The sequence below is a fragment of the Mercurialis annua genome, linkage group LG2, assembly GCF_937616625.2.
Source record: "Mercurialis annua linkage group LG2, ddMerAnnu1.2, whole genome shotgun sequence".
In the NCBI taxonomy this organism is placed as follows: Eukaryota; Viridiplantae; Streptophyta; class Magnoliopsida; order Malpighiales; family Euphorbiaceae; genus Mercurialis; species Mercurialis annua.
In genome coordinates this window covers 47,211,003-47,234,352 of record NC_065571.1, presented here as the reverse complement: position 1 = coordinate 47,234,352, position 23,350 = coordinate 47,211,003, and the positions used below count along the sequence as shown (strand labels likewise).

General features: G+C 34.4%; 4 protein-coding genes and 1 pseudogene across 4 annotated transcripts; 2 read left to right on the top strand and 3 right to left on the bottom strand.

Moving 5' to 3' along the window:
- Window positions 1-248: 248 nt before the first annotated feature.
- Window positions 249-857, bottom strand: LOC126668637 (uncharacterized; the record flags this gene model as incomplete). Its single annotated transcript, XM_050361825.2, has 1 exon — window positions 249-857. A coding segment is annotated over one exon (483 nt), but the record flags the coding sequence as incomplete, so codon positions are not given.
- A 184-nt stretch (window positions 858-1,041) lies between these two features.
- On the bottom strand, window positions 1,042-3,892 carry LOC126667831 (disease resistance protein RPV1-like; annotated as a pseudogene).
- Window positions 3,893-6,787: 2,895 nt separating this feature from the next.
- Window positions 6,788-8,084, top strand: LOC126667833 (probable xyloglucan endotransglucosylase/hydrolase protein 23). The gene is made up of 3 exons (XM_050360924.2): window positions 6,788-7,122; window positions 7,210-7,403; window positions 7,521-8,084. Exons 1-3 carry the CDS (start codon window positions 6,853-6,855, stop codon window positions 7,921-7,923), a joined length of 867 nt encoding a protein of 288 aa, XP_050216881.1. The 5' UTR covers window positions 6,788-6,852; the 3' UTR covers window positions 7,924-8,084.
- A 10,042-nt stretch (window positions 8,085-18,126) lies between these two features.
- LOC126667834 (probable xyloglucan endotransglucosylase/hydrolase protein 23) lies at window positions 18,127-19,435 on the top strand. The gene is made up of 3 exons (XM_050360925.2): window positions 18,127-18,460; window positions 18,548-18,741; window positions 18,859-19,435. Exons 1-3 carry the CDS (start codon window positions 18,191-18,193, stop codon window positions 19,259-19,261), a joined length of 867 nt encoding a protein of 288 aa, XP_050216882.1. The 5' UTR covers window positions 18,127-18,190; the 3' UTR covers window positions 19,262-19,435.
- A 1,841-nt stretch (window positions 19,436-21,276) lies between these two features.
- On the bottom strand, window positions 21,277-21,621 carry LOC126668636 (disease resistance protein RLM3-like). The gene has a single exon (XM_050361824.2). It carries the CDS (start codon window positions 21,619-21,621, stop codon window positions 21,277-21,279), a length of 345 nt encoding a protein of 114 aa, XP_050217781.1.
- Window positions 21,622-23,350: the final 1,729 nt, after the last annotated feature.

Genomic DNA, 23,350 nt, shown 5'->3' with positions numbered 1-23,350 from the left:
GAAATTTGAATTTTCTCGAAACTTGACAAGCTGAAGTAATTTGCACATTCATGGTCAATTGTGATGCGGAAAAAAATGTGTCAACTGTTCTAGATTTATTTCTGTAAACATTGAAGAAACACGTCAAGAGTGCTAGATTTATTCCAGAAAAGTGAAAACATTGTCCAATTTTCCTAGTAATTTAACAAGAGTTGGCTAGACAAGCAGAAATTCCAATTATTTCTATTTATTTGATTTGCATGGGCAAAAAAGCTGTGTGAATTCCATTCTCGAACACAGTAACATTTCTCTCATGTCTTTAAACATATTATCAGAAGCATTGAACTCAAATGAGGCCTCGTTGACACTGCAGCTGTTCTCTATACGCCAATCATTTAGCCAATTAGAAAACGTTGGATCATACCAAATGAACACGTGATCTGATTGAGAGGCAGCAAAAGAACGCATGGGAGATCTGAAGTGAGAGTGTTTTTCAGCAGTAGCATTTTTGAAATGGAATTCATCTCTAATGGAGAGCTTAGAGTGTTGTTAATAGCATTGGCCATTTCTTTGAAATAGAACTGCGCATCTGCTAGAATGCTGCGACGTGCGATCTTGTCCAAATTCAGGCAATTACAGTAATTGAAATTGAACCAGTAATCACCAGAGAATTCTATGGATGAGATATATGAAGATGATTCTAAGGTTTTCAGAGAAATACAATTTTCTACTCCAAGAATTCTTAGACTCTGTGGAAGCTTAGGCAAACCTTGGAGTCTGCTGAAGTTGTTTAGATACAATCTTTTCAATGATGATAAAGAGAAAATGTCATCTAATAATGTAATGCCACTCGGAACCTTGGAGTCTGCTGCAATTGTTTAGTGATTGAACTCTACTCCTGACCCGTTGAGATCTAATAATGTAATGCCACTCGGAATCTCTGAAAGTCTCTTTAGCTTCTTGCAATAACGTAAATTGGGATGAGTAAGATTGCAAAGGTACCTTAAGGAAGAGTCAATCTCCACCAGACATTCACAGTATAAAACTTAATAGTCCAAGGTCTTCATAGTGAGTTTAACCTTAATTATTTAACGGCGTCATTCGCGTTCGGTTACACGCTCCAAATTTCGTTCACAAAATGACCCACGAGAAATAAATAGTTAAGAGAAAAAAAGTTAACAGCACAAGGACAAAATTGCTATCATAACATTCCTTGATATTTCTAACATCTTTTTATGGGGACAAAATTGCCATCATAACATTCCTTGTTATTTCTAACATCTTTTTGTCGGGAATGCAACTCAAACAGAGCTTGTTATAAAGACTTGTAGTATTCATGATATAATAGCTTTTTAAGTACAGAAGATCTTCAAAAAATTGATCTGATCGGGACCAATCTTCCACTCCAGACATGCCGATTTCATATCGTTGTATGCTTGGCGGAAGCTCTGGAAGAGTCCTCAGCTTCTTGCACCCATGTAGACAGAGACAGGCAAGATTATAAAGGAGCTTTATGGAAGAGTCAATCTCAACCAAACTTTCACATGAAAAAAGGTCTATTTTATGCAATCTTGCAGCTGAAGAGAGATCAGGGAGTCTCATTAGTCGTCGGCACTTGGAAAGATCCAACTTCGTCAAATTTTGAGGACACTGCACGAGCGGGAACAATGCATTATTGACATTCCTATTCGAGAGAAAATATAGTTCAAAAAGTTGTTTGAAGATGCGTACCTTATCGCCATCCCAAAGGCGTGTGATATTGCTGTTTGGCATGTTAAGTTCGACAAGATTCTCCATAGAAAATTTTGATGGCAAAGACTTACAAGGATATTCTTCCCAGTGCATAAGACTTAGCATGCTAGGAAGACACTTAAGATATTCTGATTCACCAGTTTCAAGTATGAAGACAGGTTTTTGTTCCCTTTGCTTATCATAAGGGAGTCTATAAAATTTGAGCAACCTTAAGTTTGGCATCCGAGAGAACGCTTTGGGATGCAAGCAAATCTTGTCGGTTTCTGACAAGCCCAAACATATGCCTTGTACTGATTCCCTCCCCTGAAAATCAAGTATTAAGAATAAGGGTCCATATTGAATATAGAAAATTACATTGATGAAGAAAGATAACAATTCATATCGATAAGAGAACTACAATATAGTTTAGTACTCCATTGATTGTGTGACTATTGAGGATGATAAAATTTAATATCTTACCTTTGTATTTGCTAACATTTGACGGATGACCTTAGAATTTCCCAATCTACTGCCTTCTCTTTGGCCAATATGTCGACCCATTTCTTGTATTAAATCGTGCATATCCAATGTATAGCCGGATCCAACAGTTAAAAGACACTTATCTATCAAGCACATTATTCCCCAGCTTGAACTGAAACCACAAGCATTTAGTATATCTTCCACCCAATGTCTGATTGAACCCTTAAAGAAACAAGCTATGTCAAGAAATATGTTCTTCACCTCATCATCTAGTTCATCGTAACTTACCTCGAGGATTTTCTGAATTTTCAAGTCAGGAGATTGTTTCAGTTTGTCCAACACAAACTCCCACTCTCTTGGCGACCTTTTGCGTAGATGGGAACCCAACACTTTAAGAGCTAATGGAACACCTTGAGAGTAATTGAGAGCCCTTTCTAACAAATTTGTGTACTCCTTTGGAGCCTGCTCGTCTTTGAAAGCTTTCATAATCAACAGTTCGTTGCGCATCAAAGTCATTTAATCTTTTAACCTCGTATATACTGTCAACAATATTTTGAAGTACTTGTTTATCTCTACCTGTCACAATAACTCTGCTTCCTGGACCAAACCATTCATGATTTCCAGCTAAAACCTCTAATTGTTCAGAGTCATTTACATCATCAAGAACAACAACAGCCTTCTTTTTTCTAAGTCTATTTATAACAGAAGTTGGAAGCACATGAGACATTTCTATACTCAAAATATCATCTCCCAAAAGCTTCGCAAACAAACATTTTCTAAGATGAACTAATCCATTCTTCGATGACTCTTCCCTGACATTGCTAAGAAAGCAACATCCATCATATTGGTTAGATATTCGACTAACGAGAGCTTCAGCAATGGTTGTCTTCCCTATACCACCCATTCCCCAAAGCCCAAGAACACGAACATCTATCGACTCCATGCAGAGTAATGGTAGAATCTGCCGAATATGCGAGTCAATCCCAACCAAATCATTGCAGATACTATAGGAGGTAGGAGAAATTTTGTTGATGATGTCTTTAACAACTACTTCAACTAATTTGGAATCCGGCCTAAAAGTACAGGAAAAGCATATAACATTAAACCAAGTGTAATGTATTTCAAAATAAGTATACAATGATTTTGATTACCTGTGATTGTTTGAGTCCCAGCCTGAAAGAGTGGTGGCCTCGGTCAACGCTTTTCTCCATTTTTCCATACTATGATTATGCTCTGATTCAAGCTCCCTAAACCGGTCTCCGAATATTCCAGTCTGTTGTTCAACATCAGATGGATCAACGTTGTAAAATATTGGCAGAACAGTCCTGCCCATAATTTCTCTGCACTCAATAATTTTGAGCAGTTCATCTAAACACCATGGAGAAGATGCATATCCTTTTGAGAAAACAATTACGGAAAGCTCAGACTCTTCGATCAGTTTCATGAGCGATGATTCAATCTTTTCTCCTCTATCGAGCCTGTCATCTATGAATGTTCGGATTTTGTGGTCTACCAGTTTTTGGTGAAGGTGGCTGGTGAAATTGTGGCGGGTATCAGCGCCTCTAAAGCTCAGAAAAACATCGTAGCTTGTTTTGGCAGATGAAGTGGACGCCATTTTCAGTTTAAGAAGTTGAAAAGAATTGCAGAAATGAAGAATAAAGTGTAGTTGGAGAAGTTTGGCTTTGAGAAATTCATAGTGAAGAACAACATACAGTTTGAATTGAAGAACCTCGTTGACTTTCCATTTCACTTATTAATTATGGTTAAAGGGCCGTATTCACCCCTGAACTTGAAAAATAAATTGTGGATTCTTGTATGATTTTGCCATTTTGACGTTTGCTAATTAGCCAATAGCCACTCTCGAATTATGTGGGTAATTTACAAAATGCTTAATATATAATGTGGGTAATTTATAAAATGCTCAATTTATAATGTGGGTAAGTATGTGGGTAATTTACAAGATGCATATTTTGCCATTTTCAATTTAAGAAAAATTCTGTAAATTTGTGATTCTCTGTGGTTTTTGTTTCTAATAGACTTTTTATTTAAGAGCCTTTCTTCGCCTCTTACATAATCAGTTACGAATTCTGATTATATCAATTATTATAATTTTTTTGATATAATCATATCAAGTTATTATAAGGAGGGTGTTTAGTCCTCAGTTAGGAATTTTGATTACAGCAAGTTATAGCAGGGATATGTATTTGTTGATAGAGATGGGGAACATTTTAGACATATTTTGTCGGCTTAATCATCCAAAAATATTTCATCTTTTTGAATTTTTTTATTTATAATTTCGCCTTTTAAAATCTTTAATTTAGTTTATTTTTCAAAGATTTAATTGGCCAACATAAATTAGATATTAAGAACAATAATAAACATACAACTCATGCAAAACACATCATCTAATAAGATCAAATAGGCATAATTCAAAAAGTTCACCCCCAGTTAATTCGGGCTTTAGTTACTCATAATTCAACAAAGATTAAAGTGGAATTCATGGTTAAAAAAATATAAAAGATAATCAATATTTCGAATAACACTACTAAAAACCTGCTTTTATCGACGATTTTTTTCTCGCTAAAAGCAGAAAATCCGTCGGGAAAATTATTCCAGACGGATTGACTACGAATTGTAATCCTCGTTAAATAATTTAGCGACGGGAAAAAAGGTTATGTCGCCAATTTGGGGACGGAACCTTTTTGTCGCCAAAAACATGAAAGCCGTCTACAAAGGCGTTTGCCCACGACAGGATTGGCGACAGATTGCTCCGTCGCTAATTTTGTGGTAACAAAAACAGAAAGGTTTAGTGATGGATCAAAATCTGTCGCTAAACGCACTAAATCCGTCTAAAAAATGCAATTTTGCTGGAGACAGTGGAGATCAATGAGGGAAGAAGAAAGGGGACGTCGACAGGAGGATTGGGCGGCAAGAGGTGTTGGACAGAGGAAGAAACTCGAGGAAGAAAACCGAAGAAGAAAAAAAAGTGAGGGGAAGAAGAAGGATCGCGGTGTTAATTAGGAATTTTTTAGCGATAGACTTAAATCCGACGCTAAAAACAAACCATTTGTCGCTCATCCGTTATTAAAATAATTTGTTTCATTAACGGATCAATTTAGCGATGGATAAGGAAATTCGTCGCTAAATTTAGCAACGAATTTCCTTATATGTCGCTGAAACAGAGAAAAAAATGCGAGACAGTTCCCGCATTCTAGATTGGCGGTAGCGGCAGATCTAAAATCTGTCGCTAAATCCTTCAATAATTAATCTATTGTTCATCGTTCCATCAGCGGTTCGTTGGAGTGGAAAAAGAGAAGGTGACACAGTGGTGAGTGAAGGTGGTTGCAGGGATGGAAGAAGGGAGAAAACAAAATGATGAGTATTTTAAATTTAAATGAAAAAGTTATAGAAAATACTCTATTGTTTTTTAAAAATGATATAATATTTAAGCTTTTAAAATTATAAAGAATATTTTAAAATTAATTTTTTTAATACCAATTTAAAAAATGAAACAAATATTATTGGTCTCTTAAAACTTTTAATTATCTCTGATTGAATAGTGTGTTTAACTTTCATAATGTGAATGGAAAGGGGGATCAGCGACAAAATGACAAAAGTTACAGCTTTTTTGACCGATTTTTATGAAATTGAGTATTTTATACTTGATGCCAACTTAAAAGTTGAATAGATATTTTTGTTCAATTAACCCCTAAATTATTAGGTACCGCCCTTTTTTTACCTCTTTATTTTTTATTATTATATAAAAAACATTAAGGGACGTCTTTGGAAGACGTCTCCCCAAGATAGAGACTTCATCATAAAACGTCTCCCCAAGGAAGAGACGTCTTCGGAAGTTTCAGGGAAGTCTCCCCCTTAAGGAGACGTTTTCTGGAAAAGATCCTTAATTTTTCGAAAAAAATATTTTTTGAATTATTTTTTAAAATTAAACGAAAAACTCTTTCTAAATCAAACAAATGTTTTTTGAAATTAAAGGAAACACTTTTGAAATTAAATGATTTTTTTTGAAATTAATCGAAAAATATTTTAAAATTAAACGGATTTTGTTAAAATTAAACAAAATAATCTATAATATGTACTTAAAAATAATATAAGTGTATCTTTTTGGTAAAAAATTAATATAAAAATTAATATATCTGTATTTAAAAATAATATAAGTCTATTTTTGGATAAAAAAACTGATATATAAATTAATTTGTCTGAATTTAAAATAATATAAGTGTTTTTTTATAAAAAAATTAATATAGTACATTTATGTTTAAATGTGAGTTTTGGAATTAGAAAAAAATAAAAGGATATTTAGATAAGAAAAAGACGGTACCTAATAGTTTAGGAGCAATATTTAGTAGATCACTAAAATTAACAAAAGAAAGAAACGCGTAGCCGAAAAAGAAAAAATAAAAAAATATCGATTTGGTTGGTGGATGTTTAGTTAGTGGCTTGGTGCAATGGTACAGCTGCATAAATATATTTGATCCAAAATTGAAACACCTGTGCACAGCTTGCTCGCTGTATCTTCCATGCACTTTCCTTTTACTCTTTACTTGTAGTCCTATATAAACCCACGGCTACTCCTAATTTCTTCAGACACACAACACATAAACATCCATTTCTCATCGTTCAAACACAAAATTCATAACACAAATGGCTTCTTCAACTGAAATACTTATGGTTCCTCTTCTTATGGTCTCTCTGATGGTTGCTGCTTCTGCCAGCAATTTCTACAATGATTTTGATATTACATGGGGAGACGGTCGAGCTAAGATACTCAACAATGGAGAACTTCTTACTCTCAACCTTGACAAAGCTTCTGGTTCGGGTTTTCAATCCCGGAATGAGTTTCTTTTCGGGAAGATCGATATGCAACTCAAGCTTGTCCCCGGCAACTCTGCTGGAACCGTCACTGCCTATTACGTAAGTTCAGCTTACTGCAAATCCATGTTCTTGCTTAAATTTTGAGCTTTTTGTTCAGTTTGCTAATAGAAATGTTTGAAACTGCAGTTATCATCAAAAGGATCGACATGGGATGAGATAGACTTTGAGTTCTTAGGAAATTTGAGCGGTGATCCTTACATTCTTCACACTAATGTGTTTAGCCAAGGCAAAGGCAACAGAGAACAGCAATTTTACCTTTGGTTCGACCCGACTGCTGATTTTCACACTTATTCCATCCTTTGGAATCCTCAACGCATCATGTAAGTTTTTTTTTTTTGTCAAAGATGGTAATCGACTCTTGACTTAATCAAAAATCCAATTATCCAATATGTATATGTTTCAGTGTTTAACGTTAGCTTCAACTTATTCTGTTACAGATTCTCTGTCGATGGGACTCCTATCAGAGAGTTCAAGAACATGGAGAGCAATGGCGTGCCATTTCCAAAGAATCAAGCAATGCGAATATACTCGAGCCTATGGAACGCTGATGATTGGGCTACGAGAGGCGGACTTGTGAAGACTGATTGGAACAATGCTCCGTTCACTGCTTCCTACAGAAACTTCAATGCAAATGCTTGTGTCGTCTCAAATGGCGCTTCTTCTTGCGGTTCGAATTCATCACCTTCTACTTCCAATAACAATGCATGGCTTGCGGAAGAACTCGATTCAACGAGTCAAGAGAGGCTGCAATGGGTGAAAAATAACTATATGATCTATAATTACTGCACAGACACCAAAAGATTTCCTCAAGGAATGCCTACAGAATGCAATGTGTCCTAAGAGTAATTAAATTACACTATCATTTAATTGTTTTACCAGATTCTTTGATTTTTTGAGACCCATAAGTTTTGTATGTAACAATTTTAATGATGTACCAATTTGTATTGTTTGTTTGAATAGATCATTCAATAAAAATCAGATTCAATTCTTTTAAACATAAACTTAACTTGTTTCATTTGGTTATAAAATTTACTTCTGTTGTATAAACAACATTGATAGAAAAAATGATAAAACTGCTTTCATTGTATTGTTGCTTTTGATATATGAGCTGATTTGTTGTGCTTCTCTGTTAGCCCACTGAAGTGGGTTCTAGATTAGTTTAGATGATAATAATTTAAAGGATATTACTAAATACCGCCACTAAATTACTAGGTACCATCCTCTTTTTTACCTCATTCCCTTTTAATTAAAATTAAAAAAAATTAATTAGACGTTTTCGCAAAACGTCTCCGCCTTAGGGAGACGTTTTCCGAAGACGTCTCCCCTTTAGGTATGTAATATGGATACATCCCATGAGATTTTTTGAAAAAAAAAATTAAAAAAAATATATTTGAAATTAAACGAAAAACACTTTTGAAATTAAACAAAAAACATTTTGAAATTAAACGAATTTTTTTTTTGAAATTAAACGAGATTTTTTATCATCCGTTATTTGTGTTTGAATTAAGTATAGATGATTTGAATGTGAATTTTACAATTAGGAAAAGATAAAAGAATATTTAGATAATCTAAGGGGTGGTACCTAGTAATATTGGGGGCGGTATTTAGTATAAATAGCTTTGTAAATATAACATATTAAGCTTTTTGTCCACCACAAAAACTATGTTTTCTCTTTCCATTTTTTGTCAAAAATCTCCAACAATCTATATCAGAGTTTCTAAATCTCTGAAGGGAGAAACCTTTTCTTTATCAAAAAAAAATCAAAAACACACACATTTCCCTTCTCTTCCAATGGGCCGCTTCCAGAAAATTCACTTCTCCATCACCACCCATATTTAATTGAGAAAATTTCCATATTTGGGAAGTGAAGATGAAAACTTCCATATTTGGCCGCTCCCAGAAGTGTTGTTGAAATAGGGCAAGAACCAGCTCCTTTGAGGCCCAACCTTACGCTTGCACAAATCAAATAACAATAGTGAACAAGTTGTAAAGAAAGATAAAGCTTTAACTTGCATTCGCTATGCTTTATCAGATGTGATTTTTACAAGAATCATGGCTCTAGAGTCGCCTAAAGAAGCATGAGACAAGTTTAAGGAGGAGTTTCGTGGTAGTGACAAGACAAAAAGAAATTTGGTACTTAATTTGAGAAGGGAATTCGAAATATCAAGGATGAAGGACTCTAAAAATATAAGAGACTTCTGATAGATTGATGAAGGTGGTTAATAAGATTAGACTACTGGGTGAAAGAGCTCCAGATGAAAGGGTTGTTGAGAAAGTTCTTATCAATTTACCACAGAGATTTGAAGCCAAGATATCTTCTTTGAAATAATCTAAAGATATTTCTCAACTATCATTGACTGAGCTTGTAAGCTCCTTGCAAGCATTCGAGCAGAGGAGAGCCATTCGCAATGAAGAGATAGCAGAGGGAGCACTTCAAGCAAAACACAAATATAAGAAACAAGTGAGCACCGAAGGACATAAGATTTCTAGAGTTAGAAAAACAAAAGAGACGAAAGAGGACAATAGCTATAGAAATGGAGGAAGAAAAAGATATCCTCCATGCCCTCATTGCAAAAAAAAAAAAGTCATTTTCCGAAGACGTCTCCCCCTTGGGTATGTAATCTGGAAACATCCCATGAGATTTTTCGAAAAATAAAATTCAAAAAAAATATATTTGAAATTAAACGAAAAACACTTTTGAAACCAAACGAATTCTTTTTAAAATTAAACGGAAAAACACTTTGAAATTCAACGAAAAACATTTTGAAATTAAACGACTTTTTTTTTTGAAATTAAATAAAATTAAACGAGATTTTTATCATCCGTTATTTGTGTTTGAATTAAGTTTAGATGATTTGAATGTGAGTTTTAGAATTAGGAAAAAGATAAAAAAATATTTAGGTAATCTAAGGGGTGGTACCTAGTAATATAGAGGGCGGTATTTAGTATAAATAGTTTTATAAATACAACATATTAAACTTTTTGTCCACCACAAAAACTATGTTTTTCTCTTTCCATTTTCTATCAAAAATCTCCAACAATCTATATCAGAGTTTAAAAAAAAAATCAAAAATCCCACATTTCCCTTCTCTTCCAATGGGCCGCTTCCAGAAAATTCACTCCTCCATCACCACCCATATTTAATTGAGAAAACTTCCATATTTAGGAAGTGAAGATGAAAATTTCCATATTTGGCCGCTCCCAGAAGTGTTGTTGAAATAGGGCAAGAACCAGCAGGCTTTGTTCATATATGTTTGAATTGGGTTTGGACTTTTCAAAAACACTCTCCTACTAAAACTTTAGCACATATACGCCTTTTTTGTTTAAAAGATAGCAAACATGCCTTTCACCATAACGGACTAGTACCGTTAAATATCTCCATCTTCTCCGATGAACAACGACAGTTTCTTCTTTAAATCAATAAAAATTAGGTTCCTCAAAAATTAAAGTTGAAGATAAACAAAAATATAGAATCAAACAGCTAATCTCCAAAATTGTTCCGATTTCTGCTGATTTCTCCAAAAAATTCAGATAATTCAATAATTAATCAGCTTTGTCCCGTTTATTTAACTATTTCTCTGACTTCAAGCATTCAATCTCTCATCTAATTCAGGTACGTGATTCAAATTTAATCAATTACTCAATTAATGTCTTAGTAATTTTTCATTAGATTCAATTTTGTAAAAACAAATTATAATATCTGTGTTTTAGTTTTCATTCCATTTAGAGAGATCTGAAATTTTTTACCTTTTTCTTTGAAATAAATTACAATTATGATGAATGAGTTTTATTTTATGCAATTTTTGAATCAATTTCTAGGTTATAACTGTGCAATTATATTTGGCAGTATATAAGAACGTTTTTCATTGAAAGATTTAATTAAATACAAAAAAATTATGATTGATCTGTTTGAATATAGTTGTTTCTAGCTCTATTAATTATGTCTGCAATGTGTGCAAATTAAGCTTATGGCATTTTAAATTAATTGTTATGGTTAAATCTTTATTAGGAATAAGTTCAAAGCATATTTTGATTTTTTTTTTGTTTTTCTGTTTAGTACATGGAAAATATTCCAGTATTCATTCATTATAATGGAGAGTGGAATCAGAGTATGGACTACATCAATTTTGATGTTACTGGAATGGTTTTGCCGAATGAATGTGACTACATCAGTTTACTACAGAAACTGAATAATCAACTGGAAAGCAACCAAAGAGCTACTGAAATAGAAGTCAAGTGCCAAGTGAAGAACGGATATCCACCTTTGAAGACACAAGATAATGCTACTTTATTCTTTTACAAAGAGCTCAAAAAACAAGATGGAGATTGCACAAAGTATCCATTGTGCATATCATTTGCCAAAAGTCAAAGGGACGTCAACTTCTTTGATTCGACTTTATTGTTGACAAATATCCAAATCAGAAGCATTCATACAGCTGCTGCCTCAAGCTCAAAAACTACGTCAGAAATGATGTCATTTAATGTAGAAGCAGACAGTAGCATTTCAGAGGCAGTCCTTTGCGCAAACTATGCGAGTAATGACTTTGATGGCGAGGACGAAGAGATAGAGAGCAAGTTTGATGACGCGAATATGATATCGAATAGAAAACATCCAGAAATTGATCAAGGGCAGATTTACAAAGACAAAGAAACTTTGAGCACGGTTATGAGTTTCTAAGCGATAAAGAATCACTTCCAATATAAGGTGAAGAAGTCATGTAGAAGACAGTTTTTCTTAGATTGTTGGGATGAGAGATGTGATTGGAAATTAAGAGCTTCAAGAAAAAGAAAAACAAGCATGTTCATGATAAGGAAGTTGAACAATGTTCACATTTGCCCATTAGAATCAAGAACAAGCAACCAAAGGCAAGCAACATCAGCAATCATTGGAGAGTGCATTAAGTCAAAATTTCTGAGTTTAAAAACAGTTTACACGCCGGGAGATATATTTAGGGACATGAAAGAAGACTACGGTGTAAACATCAACTATACAAAAGCTTATAGATCAAAGGAGATGGCTCTTGAAAAAATAAGAGGAAGAGCCGATGATTCATTTGCAAAGCTACCGTCTTATTTATATCTCCTACAAATTGCAAATCCAGGATCATTTGTGAGATTACAAACTAAAGAAGACAACAGCTTTCTCTACGTGTTCATGGCTTTAGATGCTTCAATAAAAGGCTGGACTTCGTGTATGCCTTTGGTAGCAGTTGATGGAACATTTCTAAAGTCAGCTTATGGTGGAACACTGCTCTCAGCAAGTACACAAGATGGAAACGGAAAAAATTTCCCCTTAGCGTTTTCAGTGGCAGATTCTGAAAATAATGAATCATGGGAATGGTTTATTCAAAATTTAAGAGAGAGAGAGAGGGAATTTTTATTATTTCGGATCGGCATGAGAGCATCAAAAATGCAATTGAAAAGGTATATCCTGAAGTTAGCCATGGAATATGCACCTTTCATTTGTACAACAACCTCAAAACAAATTTCAGGAAGAAATCAAAAGATTTCAGAAAAACATTTTTCAAAGCAGTAAGGGCATACACTAAAGATAAATTTGATTTTTACATGGCTGAAATTGATGAGATGGATGCGCGTATAAGGCCGTATTTAGAAAAAGTGGGGTATGCAAAATGGGCGAGGGCACATATTACAAACAATAGACATTTGATGATGACAACAAATGTGGCAGAATCTTTGAATGCAAAAATTAGAGGTGCAAGAGAACTACCAATAACACCTTTGTTAGAGTACCTACGAACATTGGTTCAAGAATGGACATATTGAAAGCAAAAAATACAAAATATGGTGCTATTGAAAAAATTATAAGGTGAGGGTGATATTGAAAAAAATTGAAAGGTCGGTAGTTTTTCAGAGTTTAAGCCTTATATTATTAACACAATTTAATTTCAAAACCTTTGTTTAATATGGAAACAAATGGAATTGAAAATGTTCCGTAGAGCGCCTCCACATTACTAGTCTTGCTAGCTAGTAAGAAGTTTTTTTGTTTAGACAGTATAATGACTTAATAGAAGCGTCTACTTCTGTAGCATCTTCAAACACCGCCTTTTTTGCCGCCTCTTTTCTTTTTCAAAAACCAACAAGAAAAAGGTCAAATCCATCTTAAAGCTCTTGTATTTTTATTTTTTTATTTATCTGGTCCTTTTTTAAAATTTTGTCTTTATCTAGTCCATGTTTTTAATTTATTTTGCATTTATAAGTCCCTTTTTGGATGGAAAAAGAGCGTGTACTACACTTGTCGTGAAACGCGGGTGAGACCAAACTTGAAGATGGGCTGGATAAATAAAAATTTGAAAATATAACGACCAAATAAACAAAACATAAAAAGTATAAGGACCTATTAAATAAAAGAAATTAACTCATTAAGTCAAATTCACTTTGTCATTTTTTAGAGTGATTCCGTCCAATAAAAGACCTATTAAATAAAATCCATGAAATACAGGGACCTGATGCACACAAAACTTTGGAGAAGAATTAGAAAAACAAAGTGATAAAGTATATCATCTATAATTTCCATACTTATTCTTCTTCTAAGTTTATTAGGATTAAAGATTTTAAGGGTCACTCAACTATTAAATAAAAGAAATTAACTTATTATAAAGAGGGTGTTAAGCCCTCACTTACGAATTTTGATTATAACGGCTAATAATCACCCATGACCCCTGATTTTAGGGGCACCTTACGACAAACCCCTGATAAAAAAAACGATCAGTAAACCCCCTGATCTTTGTGACGGCGCTCGCTAAACCCCTTTTAGACGAAAATACCCCTGGCGCGTTTTTTTGGTCAATTGATTTTTTTTAAAAAAAATAAATAAATAGTGGCGCCACGTCAGCTGCCACGTCACCAAACTACCCTAAGAAATTAAAACACCTAAAATACCCCTAAAACACCCAACCCAATCAAATCTAACCCAATGACATCCAACCAAACCACTTCGCCCAAACCGCCACCACCACCCCACCGCTCTCCGGCCACCACCACCGACCGCCGCCATGGACGGAATTTTTTTCAGCCGGTCTGTTCTTCGTGGAAGAACAGCGCCGATCTGTTCTGCCACGAAGAACAGACCCATCTGGGTCTGTTCTACATGGAAGAACAGCGCCGATGTTCTTCCACGATGACCGGAAAATTTTCCGGTCATCTCGGAGAAGATGACCGGAAAATTTTCCGGCGGTGGTTCCGGTGGCGGCGGTGATTGGGGGGTGTTGGCGGTTGAGTTGGTTAATTAAATGGTTTAAAGTGAGTTGATTTGTTTTGTTTTTGTCTTTTCTAAATTAAATTAGGGGTACTTTAGGTGTTTGAAATATTTAAGGTATTTTGCTGACGTGGCAGCTAACGTGGCGCCGTCAGTTCTTTTTTTTAAGAATAACAGTTGACTGAAAAAGACGGCGCTAGGGGTATTTTCGTCATATTTGAGGCTTAGGGGGTTTTGCGAGCGCTGACACAAAGATCAGGGGGTTTACTGGTCATTTTTTTCATCAGGGGGTTTGTCGTAAGATACCCATAAAGTCAGGAGCCATGGGTTATTATTAGCCGATTATGACAAATAATTGCAAGGATATGTATTTATTGATAGAGATGGGGAATATTTTAGACATATTTTGAAGCTTAATCACCCAAAAATATTTCATTTTTTTAAAATTTTTTATTTATGGTTTTACCTTTTAAAATTTTAAAATTTTCTATTTTAGTCCATTTTTCAATTTTCACTTTCAATTATAGCTATTTGTCCAAATTGGAATGAGGGATGACATCATTCATATGATGCTAAACATTCAGACTTTTTGCGGGAAATGTACAAAAATGTGTTGGTAAAACCCGCAACTTTACTGAAACTAAAATATCAAAATCAGTTTGTCTAAAAATTGAATGTGTAGAATGAACTAACTAAACTAATAGAAATTGTAAAGCAAATATTGAAATAAAATAAAGTAAAAAAAAACTGAAATAAAAGATAGATTTAAACTTATGATAATGGATATTAGGAATTAATAACTATACGATTCAATTCATGGATTATGAATTATTTGATTTAATTGCAGTTTAGGCTATCCAATTGCACCAATTACGCTCTTTTGAGTCAATAATTGATAAAAATTCAATTCAATTAACCATTAAGCAAATAATTCACTCTCGCGTAACTATTAATATAATTAATCAATCATTTAAACTAATAAAGCAAATTCTAAAAACACATATTCATTAATTCACTCTTGCATAATTAATAGCTGTTAATTTTTAATATTTATTTTAAATTAGCTTTCTCAATTCCAAATCAAAACACATGATGATGATTTAATTGGCCAACATAAATTAGATATTAAAAACAATAATTAATATACAACTGATGCAAAACACATCATCCAATAAGATCAAATAGGCATAATTCAAAAAGTTCACCCCCAATTAATTAGGACTTTAGTTACTCATAATTCAACAAAGATTAAAGTGGAATTCATGGTTAAAAAAATATAAAAGATAATCAATATTTCGAATAACACTACTAAAAACCTGCTTTTATTGACGAATGTTTTCTCGCTAAAAGCAGAAAATCCGTCGGAAAAATTATTCCAAACGGATTGTCTACAGATTGTAATCCTCGTTAAATAATTTAGCGATGGGCAATAGGTTCTGTCCAATTTGGCGACGGAACCTTTTTGTCGCCAAAAACTTGAAGGCCGTCTCCAAAGGCGTTTTTGGGCGACGCCTTTGGCGATTGTCCACAACAGGATTGGCGACGGATTGCTGCGTCGCTAATTTTGTGGTAACAAAAACAGAAAGGTTTAGCGATGGATCAAAATATGTCGCTAAACCCACTAAAATCCGTCTGGAAAATGCAATTTTAGTGGAGACAATGGAGATCAATAAGGGAAGAAGAAAGGGGACGTCGACAGGAGGATTGGGCGGCAGGAGGTGCTGAACGGAGGAAGAAACTCGAGGAAGAAAACCGAAGAAGAAAAAAAAGAAGAAAAAAAAAGTGAGGGGAATAAGAAAGATCGCGGTGTTACTTCAGAATTTTTTAGCGATGGACTTAAATCTGACGCTAAAAACAAACCATTTGTCGCTCATCCGTTAATAAAATAATGCATTTCATTAACGGGTCAATTTAGCTATGGATAAGAAAATTCGTCGCTAAATTTAGCAACAAATTTCCTTACATGTCGCTGAAACGGAGAAAAAAAGGTGGGATAGTTCTCGCATTCTGGATTAGGGGTAGCGGCATATCTAAAATTTGTCGCTAAATCCATCAATAATTAACCCGTCGCTAAAATTCGTCATTAAAATCAAGTTTCTAGTAGCGTAAGCCATCGTCCTCGTTCCTCAACTCCGACAATAGTTTTGTTACCAGCTGTAGAAAATCTGAATAAAAACTAGTCTAATATATAATTTAAGTTTTTAATCTAATCTTTAAATTGACAAACAACTTTGACACTAAATAAAAATAACAACTTTGACCTATTTTGTTTGAGCATTAAAAGTTTTTCTTGACGAGATTGAGATAGTATGGTTCGTTCGTCGTTCTTTAAGAGGAGTAGCGTGTCGTTCATCGTTCCATTAGCGGTTCGTTGGTGTGGAAAAAGAGAAGGTGACGCTGTGGTGGGTGAAGGTGGTTGCGGGGATGGAAGAAGGGAGAAAACAAAATGATGAGTATTTTAAATTTAAATGGAAAGTTATAGAAAATATTCTAATTGTTTTTAAATGCCAATTTAAAAGATGAAACAAATATTATTGGTCTCTTAAAACTTTTAATTATTTCGAATTGAATAGTGTGGCCCATTCGGTGGCTAAAAACGCCCTTGTGGATGACTGCTTTGCAGTTCTCATCATTTACTTCTGAAATGGCTTACTCATTAGTGTTGAGGAGTCATTATCTAATTGTATATATAATTCTTCAATTAATGAAGTTTAATCTTTGACAAAAAAAAAATAGTGTGTTTAACTTTCATAATGTGAATGGAGATAGGGATCCGATATAAAATGACAACAGTTACAGTTTTTTTGAACCATTTTTATGAAATTGACTATTTTAATACTTCATGCCAACTTAAAAGCTGATGAACAAAATTTTGTTCAATTAAGAGAGCTACAAATGTAATTCTAAATACCGCCTCTAAATTATTAGATACCGCCCTCTTTTTACCTCAGCTTTTTATTATTCTAAAAAAAAAAAATTAAGGGACGTCTTTGAAAGACGTCTCCCCAAGACAGAGACTTCCTCAGAAAACATCTCCCCAAGGAAGCGACGTCTTTGGAAGACGTCTTCCCAAGGGGGAGACGTTTTCCGGGGAAGTCTCTCCCTTGAGGAGACGTTTTCCGGAAAAGATCCTTAATTTTTCGAAAAAAAAATATTTGTTGAATTTTTTTTTTGAAATTAAACAAAAAACTCTTTCTAAATCAAATAATTATTTTTTTGGAATTAAAGGAAACACATTTGAAATTAAATGATTTTTTTTTAAATTAATTGAAAAACATTTTCAAATTAAATCGATTTTTTAAAAATTAAACAAAATAGTCTATAATATGTACTTAAAAATAACATAAGTGTATCTTTTTAATAAAAAAAATAATAATATATCTATATTTAAAAATAATATAGTGTATTTTTTGATAAAACTGATATAAAAATTAATTTGTCTGTGTTTAAAATAATATAAGTGTTTTTTATAAAAAAAATTAATATAGTGTATTTATATTTGAATATGAGTTTTAAAATTAGAAAAAAATAAAAACGTATTTAAATAAAAAAAGAGACGGTACCTAATAATTTAGAGGCGTTATTTAATAGTTCCATAAAATTAATAAAAGAAAGAAACGCGTAGCCGAAAAAGAAATACTAAAATACAATCGATTTGGTTGGTGGATGTTTAGTTAGTGGCCTGGTGCAATTGTACAGCTGCATAAATATATTTGATCCAAAATTGAAACACCTGTGCACAGCCTGCTCGCTGTATCTTCCATGCACTTTCCCTTTACTCTTTACTCATGTAGTCCTATATAAACCCACGGCTACTCCTAGTTTCTTCAGATACACAGCACATAAACATCCATTTCTCATCGCTCAAACACAAAATTCATAACATAAATGGCTTCTTCAACTGGAATACTTATGGTTCCTCTTCTTATGGTCTCTCTGATGGTTGCTGCTTCTGCCAGCAATTTCTACAATGATTTTGATATTACATGGGGAGACGGTCGAGCTAAGATACTCAATAATGGAGAACTTCTTACTCTCAACCTTGACAAAGCTTCTGGTTCGGGTTTTCAATCCCGGAATGAGTTTCTTTTCGGGAAGATCGATATGCAACTCAAGCTTGTCCCCGGCAACTCTGCTGGAACCGTCACTGCCTATTACGTAAGTTCAGCTTACTGCAAATCCATGTTCTTGCTTAACTTTTGAACTTTTTGTTCAGCTTGCTAATAGAAATGTTTGAAACTGCAGTTATCATCAAAAGGATCGACATGGGATGAGATAGACTTTGAGTTCTTGGGAAATTTGAGCGGTGATCCTTACATTCTTCACACTAATGTGTTTAGCCAAGGCAAAGGCAACAGAGAGCAGCAATTCTACCTTTGGTTCGACCCGACTGCTGATTTTCACACTTATTCCATCCTTTGGAATCCTCAACGCATCATGTAAGTTTTTTTTTTTTGTCAAAGATGGTAATCGACTCTTAACTTAATCAAAAACCCAATTATCCAATATGTATATATTTCAGCGTTTAACGTTAGCTTCAACTTATTCTGTTACAGATTCTCTGTCGATGGGACTCCTATCAGAGAGTTCAAGAACATGGAGAGCAATGGCGTGCCATTTCCGAAGAATCAAGCGATGCGAATATACTCGAGCCTATGGAACGCTGATGATTGGGCTACGAGAGGCGGACTTGTGAAGACTGATTGGAACAATGCTCCGTTCACTGCTTCCTACAGAAACTTCAATGCAAATGCTTGTGTCGTCTCAAATGGCGCTTCTTCTTGCGGTTCGAATTCATCACCTTCTACTTCCAATAACAATGCATGGCTTGCGGAAGAACTCGATTCAACGAGTCAAGAGAGGCTTCAATGGGTGAAAAAGAACTATATGATCTACAATTACTGCACAGACACCAAAAGATTTCCTCAAGGAATGCCTGCAGAATGCAATATGTCCTAAGAGTAATTAAATTACACTATCATTCAATTGTTTTATTATATTCTTTGATTCTTTGAGACCCATAAGCTTTGTATGTAACAATTTTATTGATGTACCAATTTTTATTGTTTGTTTGAATAGATCATTCAATAAAAATCAGATTCAATTCTTTTAAACATAAAGTTAATTTTTTCATTTTGTTATAAAGTATACCTGTGTTGTATAAACAACATTGATAGAAAAAAATGATATATACCTATTCACAGTAAATATATTTTTTTTCTTTCTTAAGTTCTATTGTTTTTTTAAATACGTCAAATTTCATTATCCGAAACAGTTATATTTGTAAAAAAATTCGAAAATTCGAAAATTAAACCCGATGACCTGATATGAAACCGACTATACGCTAACACGGCTTATCTGATTTGCATATCTACTTGTGAAAAAAAAAACTAAATTACTAACTGCTTCAACAGAAAAGAAAATTTAGAGAAGAAGTTGTAATTTCATTAACTGCCAAAGGTTACTATCTACCTCTATTTATAGAAAAAGAAATTACAAGCTTAAGAATGATGAGCTCATAATGAGCTGTCATTCTTCACACACTTTGCATGACATCCTCAGCCAATCAGGAGCTAGAAAACTTGGACCAATCAGAATTATCTTCACTCCAATATAGTTTCAAAACACCCTACTATTTCTTTTTTGCAATAGGGGGCTGCTGTATTTTTTTAAAATTAAAAATAGGGTTTAATTTAGGTTATTATCTAATTGTATTTGGGTTTGGGTCCATTTATTTAATTTTTTGAGGAAATTACACTCTATGCCTCATATTTTATAAAGTCATACATTAGTGACTCATAAATTAGTTTTATGCAGTAATCTCTCATTTTTTTTAAAAAGTTTCCGTTTATACATCAAAACCTTTTTAGTCCTATTTTACCCTTTTATTGTCACGACAGACACCTGTTAATACTTCTCCTCTTTTGTGCATTACATGTGAACCCACCAACATGGTAACGAGATCGCCAGCGACGGCGAGAATGTTCGAGCAGGAGAATTTGTCGAGGTAAAGGAGTTCGAGAACTGTCTTGGCTCGGGTGATGAGAACGAGGACGTATCTAGGAAGGGAAGGATTGATGTCGGTGTCGCGCTCGGCGGAGTTGAAGTGAATGGAAGAGACGAGAATGGAGGCGTCACAACCGGAGAGGATATTGTTTTGGAAGAAGGTCGGAGAGTTCCGACGCCGGTGGTTGGATTAGATCTGTGATTTGTTTGTAGCGGTAGAGGGTAAGAAAAAAGATTAGTAATGATATGGCGGCGGCGGAGGAGGTGGAAAAAAGGGAAAGGAAAATGGGTTTAGTCATGGTGAATTAGGATTGCAGAACAAACTGTGATACCTGAAATTGAGGTAATTTGTTAATATAAATGGGATTTTGTTGACTGTTTGGTGTTGTATTATTTGTTCTTGTATTTTGTGTTAATTCCTCAATGAAACTGGTTAGATTATCGTAACCATATCTGTATTGTAAGTAAAAATTCATTTTTAATATAGTATATAATATCATTCTCAATTTTCACAAATAATCTGGAGATGGTGGTGGATTTAGATGGTTTAAAAGGTTTTTGAGATGCTTGGACCAAGCTTTTATGGTTTTCTTCGCAAAAATAATTATCGCCATTTCCAGTTGATCTCGTCCGCAAGCTAGGCAAGCAACTATTGGAATGTGTAGCATGTGTGTAGTCATTGCTCTTGTTATTACTCTTGTCCAATGAAAAATTGTATTTTCCCTCCTCAATTGATTGTAGTCATTGCTCTTGTTGTAATTTTACTAAATTTAAAGATAAACTAAATATTAACCGAAAATCAACGAAAAATCAACTGAAATCAACCAAAAATCAACTCAATATCAACCAAATATTATAAAACTTAACTTTTTATTCGTCTTCCACGACATCATTTCAAAACCGCTATTACCATTTTTCTCCTCCTTAATGTTGATAAGCATCGATTTTGACTTTTTAACGAGTTCGCTTTATGTTGAAGCACTTAGCTTATTAGTGATGATGATGGAAATTGGCAAAACAGTCTGCCCCATTGTTTCTCTGCATTCAAGAATCTTAACAAGTTCATCCAAGCACCATGGAGAAGATGCATACCCTATTGAGAAGACAATGACGGAAATTTGAGACGCTTTGATGACTTTGATGAGGGACGATTCAATGTTTTCACCTCTATCAAGCCTATTGTCAATGAAAGTTTGGATGTTTTTATCAAGCAGTTTTTGATGAAGATGGCTAGTGAAATTCTCACGAGTATCAGCACCTCTAAAACTAAGGAAAACATCATAGCTTGTTTTAGAAGATGAAGTAGATGCCATTTCGTACTTCGTAATGAGAAATGCATATGATCAGAACAAATCTAATCTGCTTTAAGTTCCATCAGCTGCCAAATAAACTAGTTTTTTCTATTGACTTCTAATCACTATTATTTTGAACATCTGTTGACTTCTAACTAACCAGGTAATATAGTAAGCTTCAAAAAATAATAATATAGTTAAGGGTGGTGGTATGGCGTTTTTTAAAGAATATGTTGTTGGCGTTTGGGTTCGGTCAAAAGTTTACTGAGCTCGTTTGGAATTGTATTACATCGGTTAGATATTTTGTTATTCATAATGGTATGGAAGTTGGCCCTATTATTCCAGGTCGAGGGTTGAGGCAGGGTGATCCTTTGTCTCCATACCTCTTTATTTTGTGCGCGGAGGGGATGAGTTTGATGCTTCAAAGAAAAGAAGAATTGGGGTTGATTCATGGTCTTAAAGTATGTAAAAGAGCTCCTTCCATCTCTCACCTATTTTTTGCAGATGACTGCTTACTTTTTTTCAAGGCAAATACTATGGAAGCAAGTCAAATAAAGGAGGTCCTGAAAATATATGAAGATTGTTCGGGTCAGATGGTGAACTATCTGAAATCTTCTATCTTTTTTAGTAGCAACACTAATCAAGACTGCATGGAGGGAGTCATGAGTTTGCTGGGAGTTGGAGAAATGCGCACTGATGGGTCTTACCTGGGACTGCCGTTCATGGTTGGGAGGAACAAAAATGCAATCTTTGGGATGTTGAAAGGCAGGATTTGGGCTCGTATTCAGAGTTGGAAGCATAAATTCCTCTCTGCTGCAGGTAAGGAATTGCTCATTAAAACTGTTCTACAAGCAATTCCTAACTATTATTTTAATGTCTTCCTTATTCCTTCTAGCATTTGTATTGATATTGAGAGGTGCTTGAATGCGTTTTGGTGGGGCACTAAGAAAAATGGAGAGGCCAGAGGTATTAATTGGAGTGATTGGGATAAATTGTGTTTGCCTAAGAAGTATGGAGGAATGGGCTTTAGAAAGTTTAGAGAGTTCAACTTGGCTATGTTAGGTAAACAGGGGTGGAGGTTTCTTAATTACCCTAATTCTTTGGTTTACAAAGTGTTTTCAGCTAAATATTTTTGTGATTCAAATTTTTTAAATGCTAAACTAGGCTCTAATCCTAGTTATGTGTGGAGAAGTCTGTTGGCAGCTCAGGACATTGTTAGGAAAGGGACTAGATGGCGTATTGGTAGGGGTGACTCGGTGAGGATTGGTACAGACCAATGGCTCCCAGACGAGAGGTTTGGTTTGGTTGAATCTGTGTTGCCTGATGACGTGATAAATGCTAAGGTGGAGTCTTTGATAGTGGTTGAGAATGGTCGAAGGGTTTGGAATGATGATAAGATATCTGAGTTATTCTGTGATAATGATAAGGATTCGATTAAAAAGATTATCTTGAGCAGTAGTAATTTGGATGATACACTTGTTTGGCAGCCTGAAATTAAAGGAGAATACTCGGTTAAAAGTGCGTATAGGTTAGCGTATGGTGATAGTAGCAGTAGAGGCATTGGGGATGAGAAATTCTGGACTTGGTTATGGAAATGTAAAGTTCCAGAAAAATGTAAGGTTTTTTTATGGAGAGGGATGCGTAATTGGTTGCCTACTTTAGATGCATTAAGGGCCAAAAAGTGTGATGTTTCTGGTAATTGTCTCTTGTGTGAGAACTATACAGAATCTGTGCCTCATTTGTTCCTTAA

What these genes read in the sequence shown, in the direction of transcription:
- LOC126667833 (XM_050360924.2), top strand. Translation starts at nt 6,853, where the DNA reads ATGGCTTCTTCAACTGAAATACTTATGGTTCCTCTTCTTATGGTCTCT. An exon ending in GAACCGTCACTGCCTATTAC is followed by an intron (nt 7,123 to 7,209) that starts GTAAGTTCAGCT and finishes TTGAAACTGCAG; the next exon opens with TTATCATCAAAAGGATCGAC. An exon ending in TGGAATCCTCAACGCATCAT is followed by an intron (nt 7,404 to 7,520) that starts GTAAGTTTTTTT and finishes ATTCTGTTACAG; the next exon opens with ATTCTCTGTCGATGGGACTC.
- LOC126667834 (XM_050360925.2), top strand. Translation starts at nt 18,191, where the DNA reads ATGGCTTCTTCAACTGGAATACTTATGGTTCCTCTTCTTATGGTCTCT. An exon ending in GAACCGTCACTGCCTATTAC is followed by an intron (nt 18,461 to 18,547) that starts GTAAGTTCAGCT and finishes TTGAAACTGCAG; the next exon opens with TTATCATCAAAAGGATCGAC. An exon ending in TGGAATCCTCAACGCATCAT is followed by an intron (nt 18,742 to 18,858) that starts GTAAGTTTTTTT and finishes ATTCTGTTACAG; the next exon opens with ATTCTCTGTCGATGGGACTC.
- LOC126668636 (XM_050361824.2), bottom strand. Translation starts at nt 21,621, where the DNA reads ATGGCATCTACTTCATCTTCTAAAACAAGCTATGATGTTTTCCTTAGT.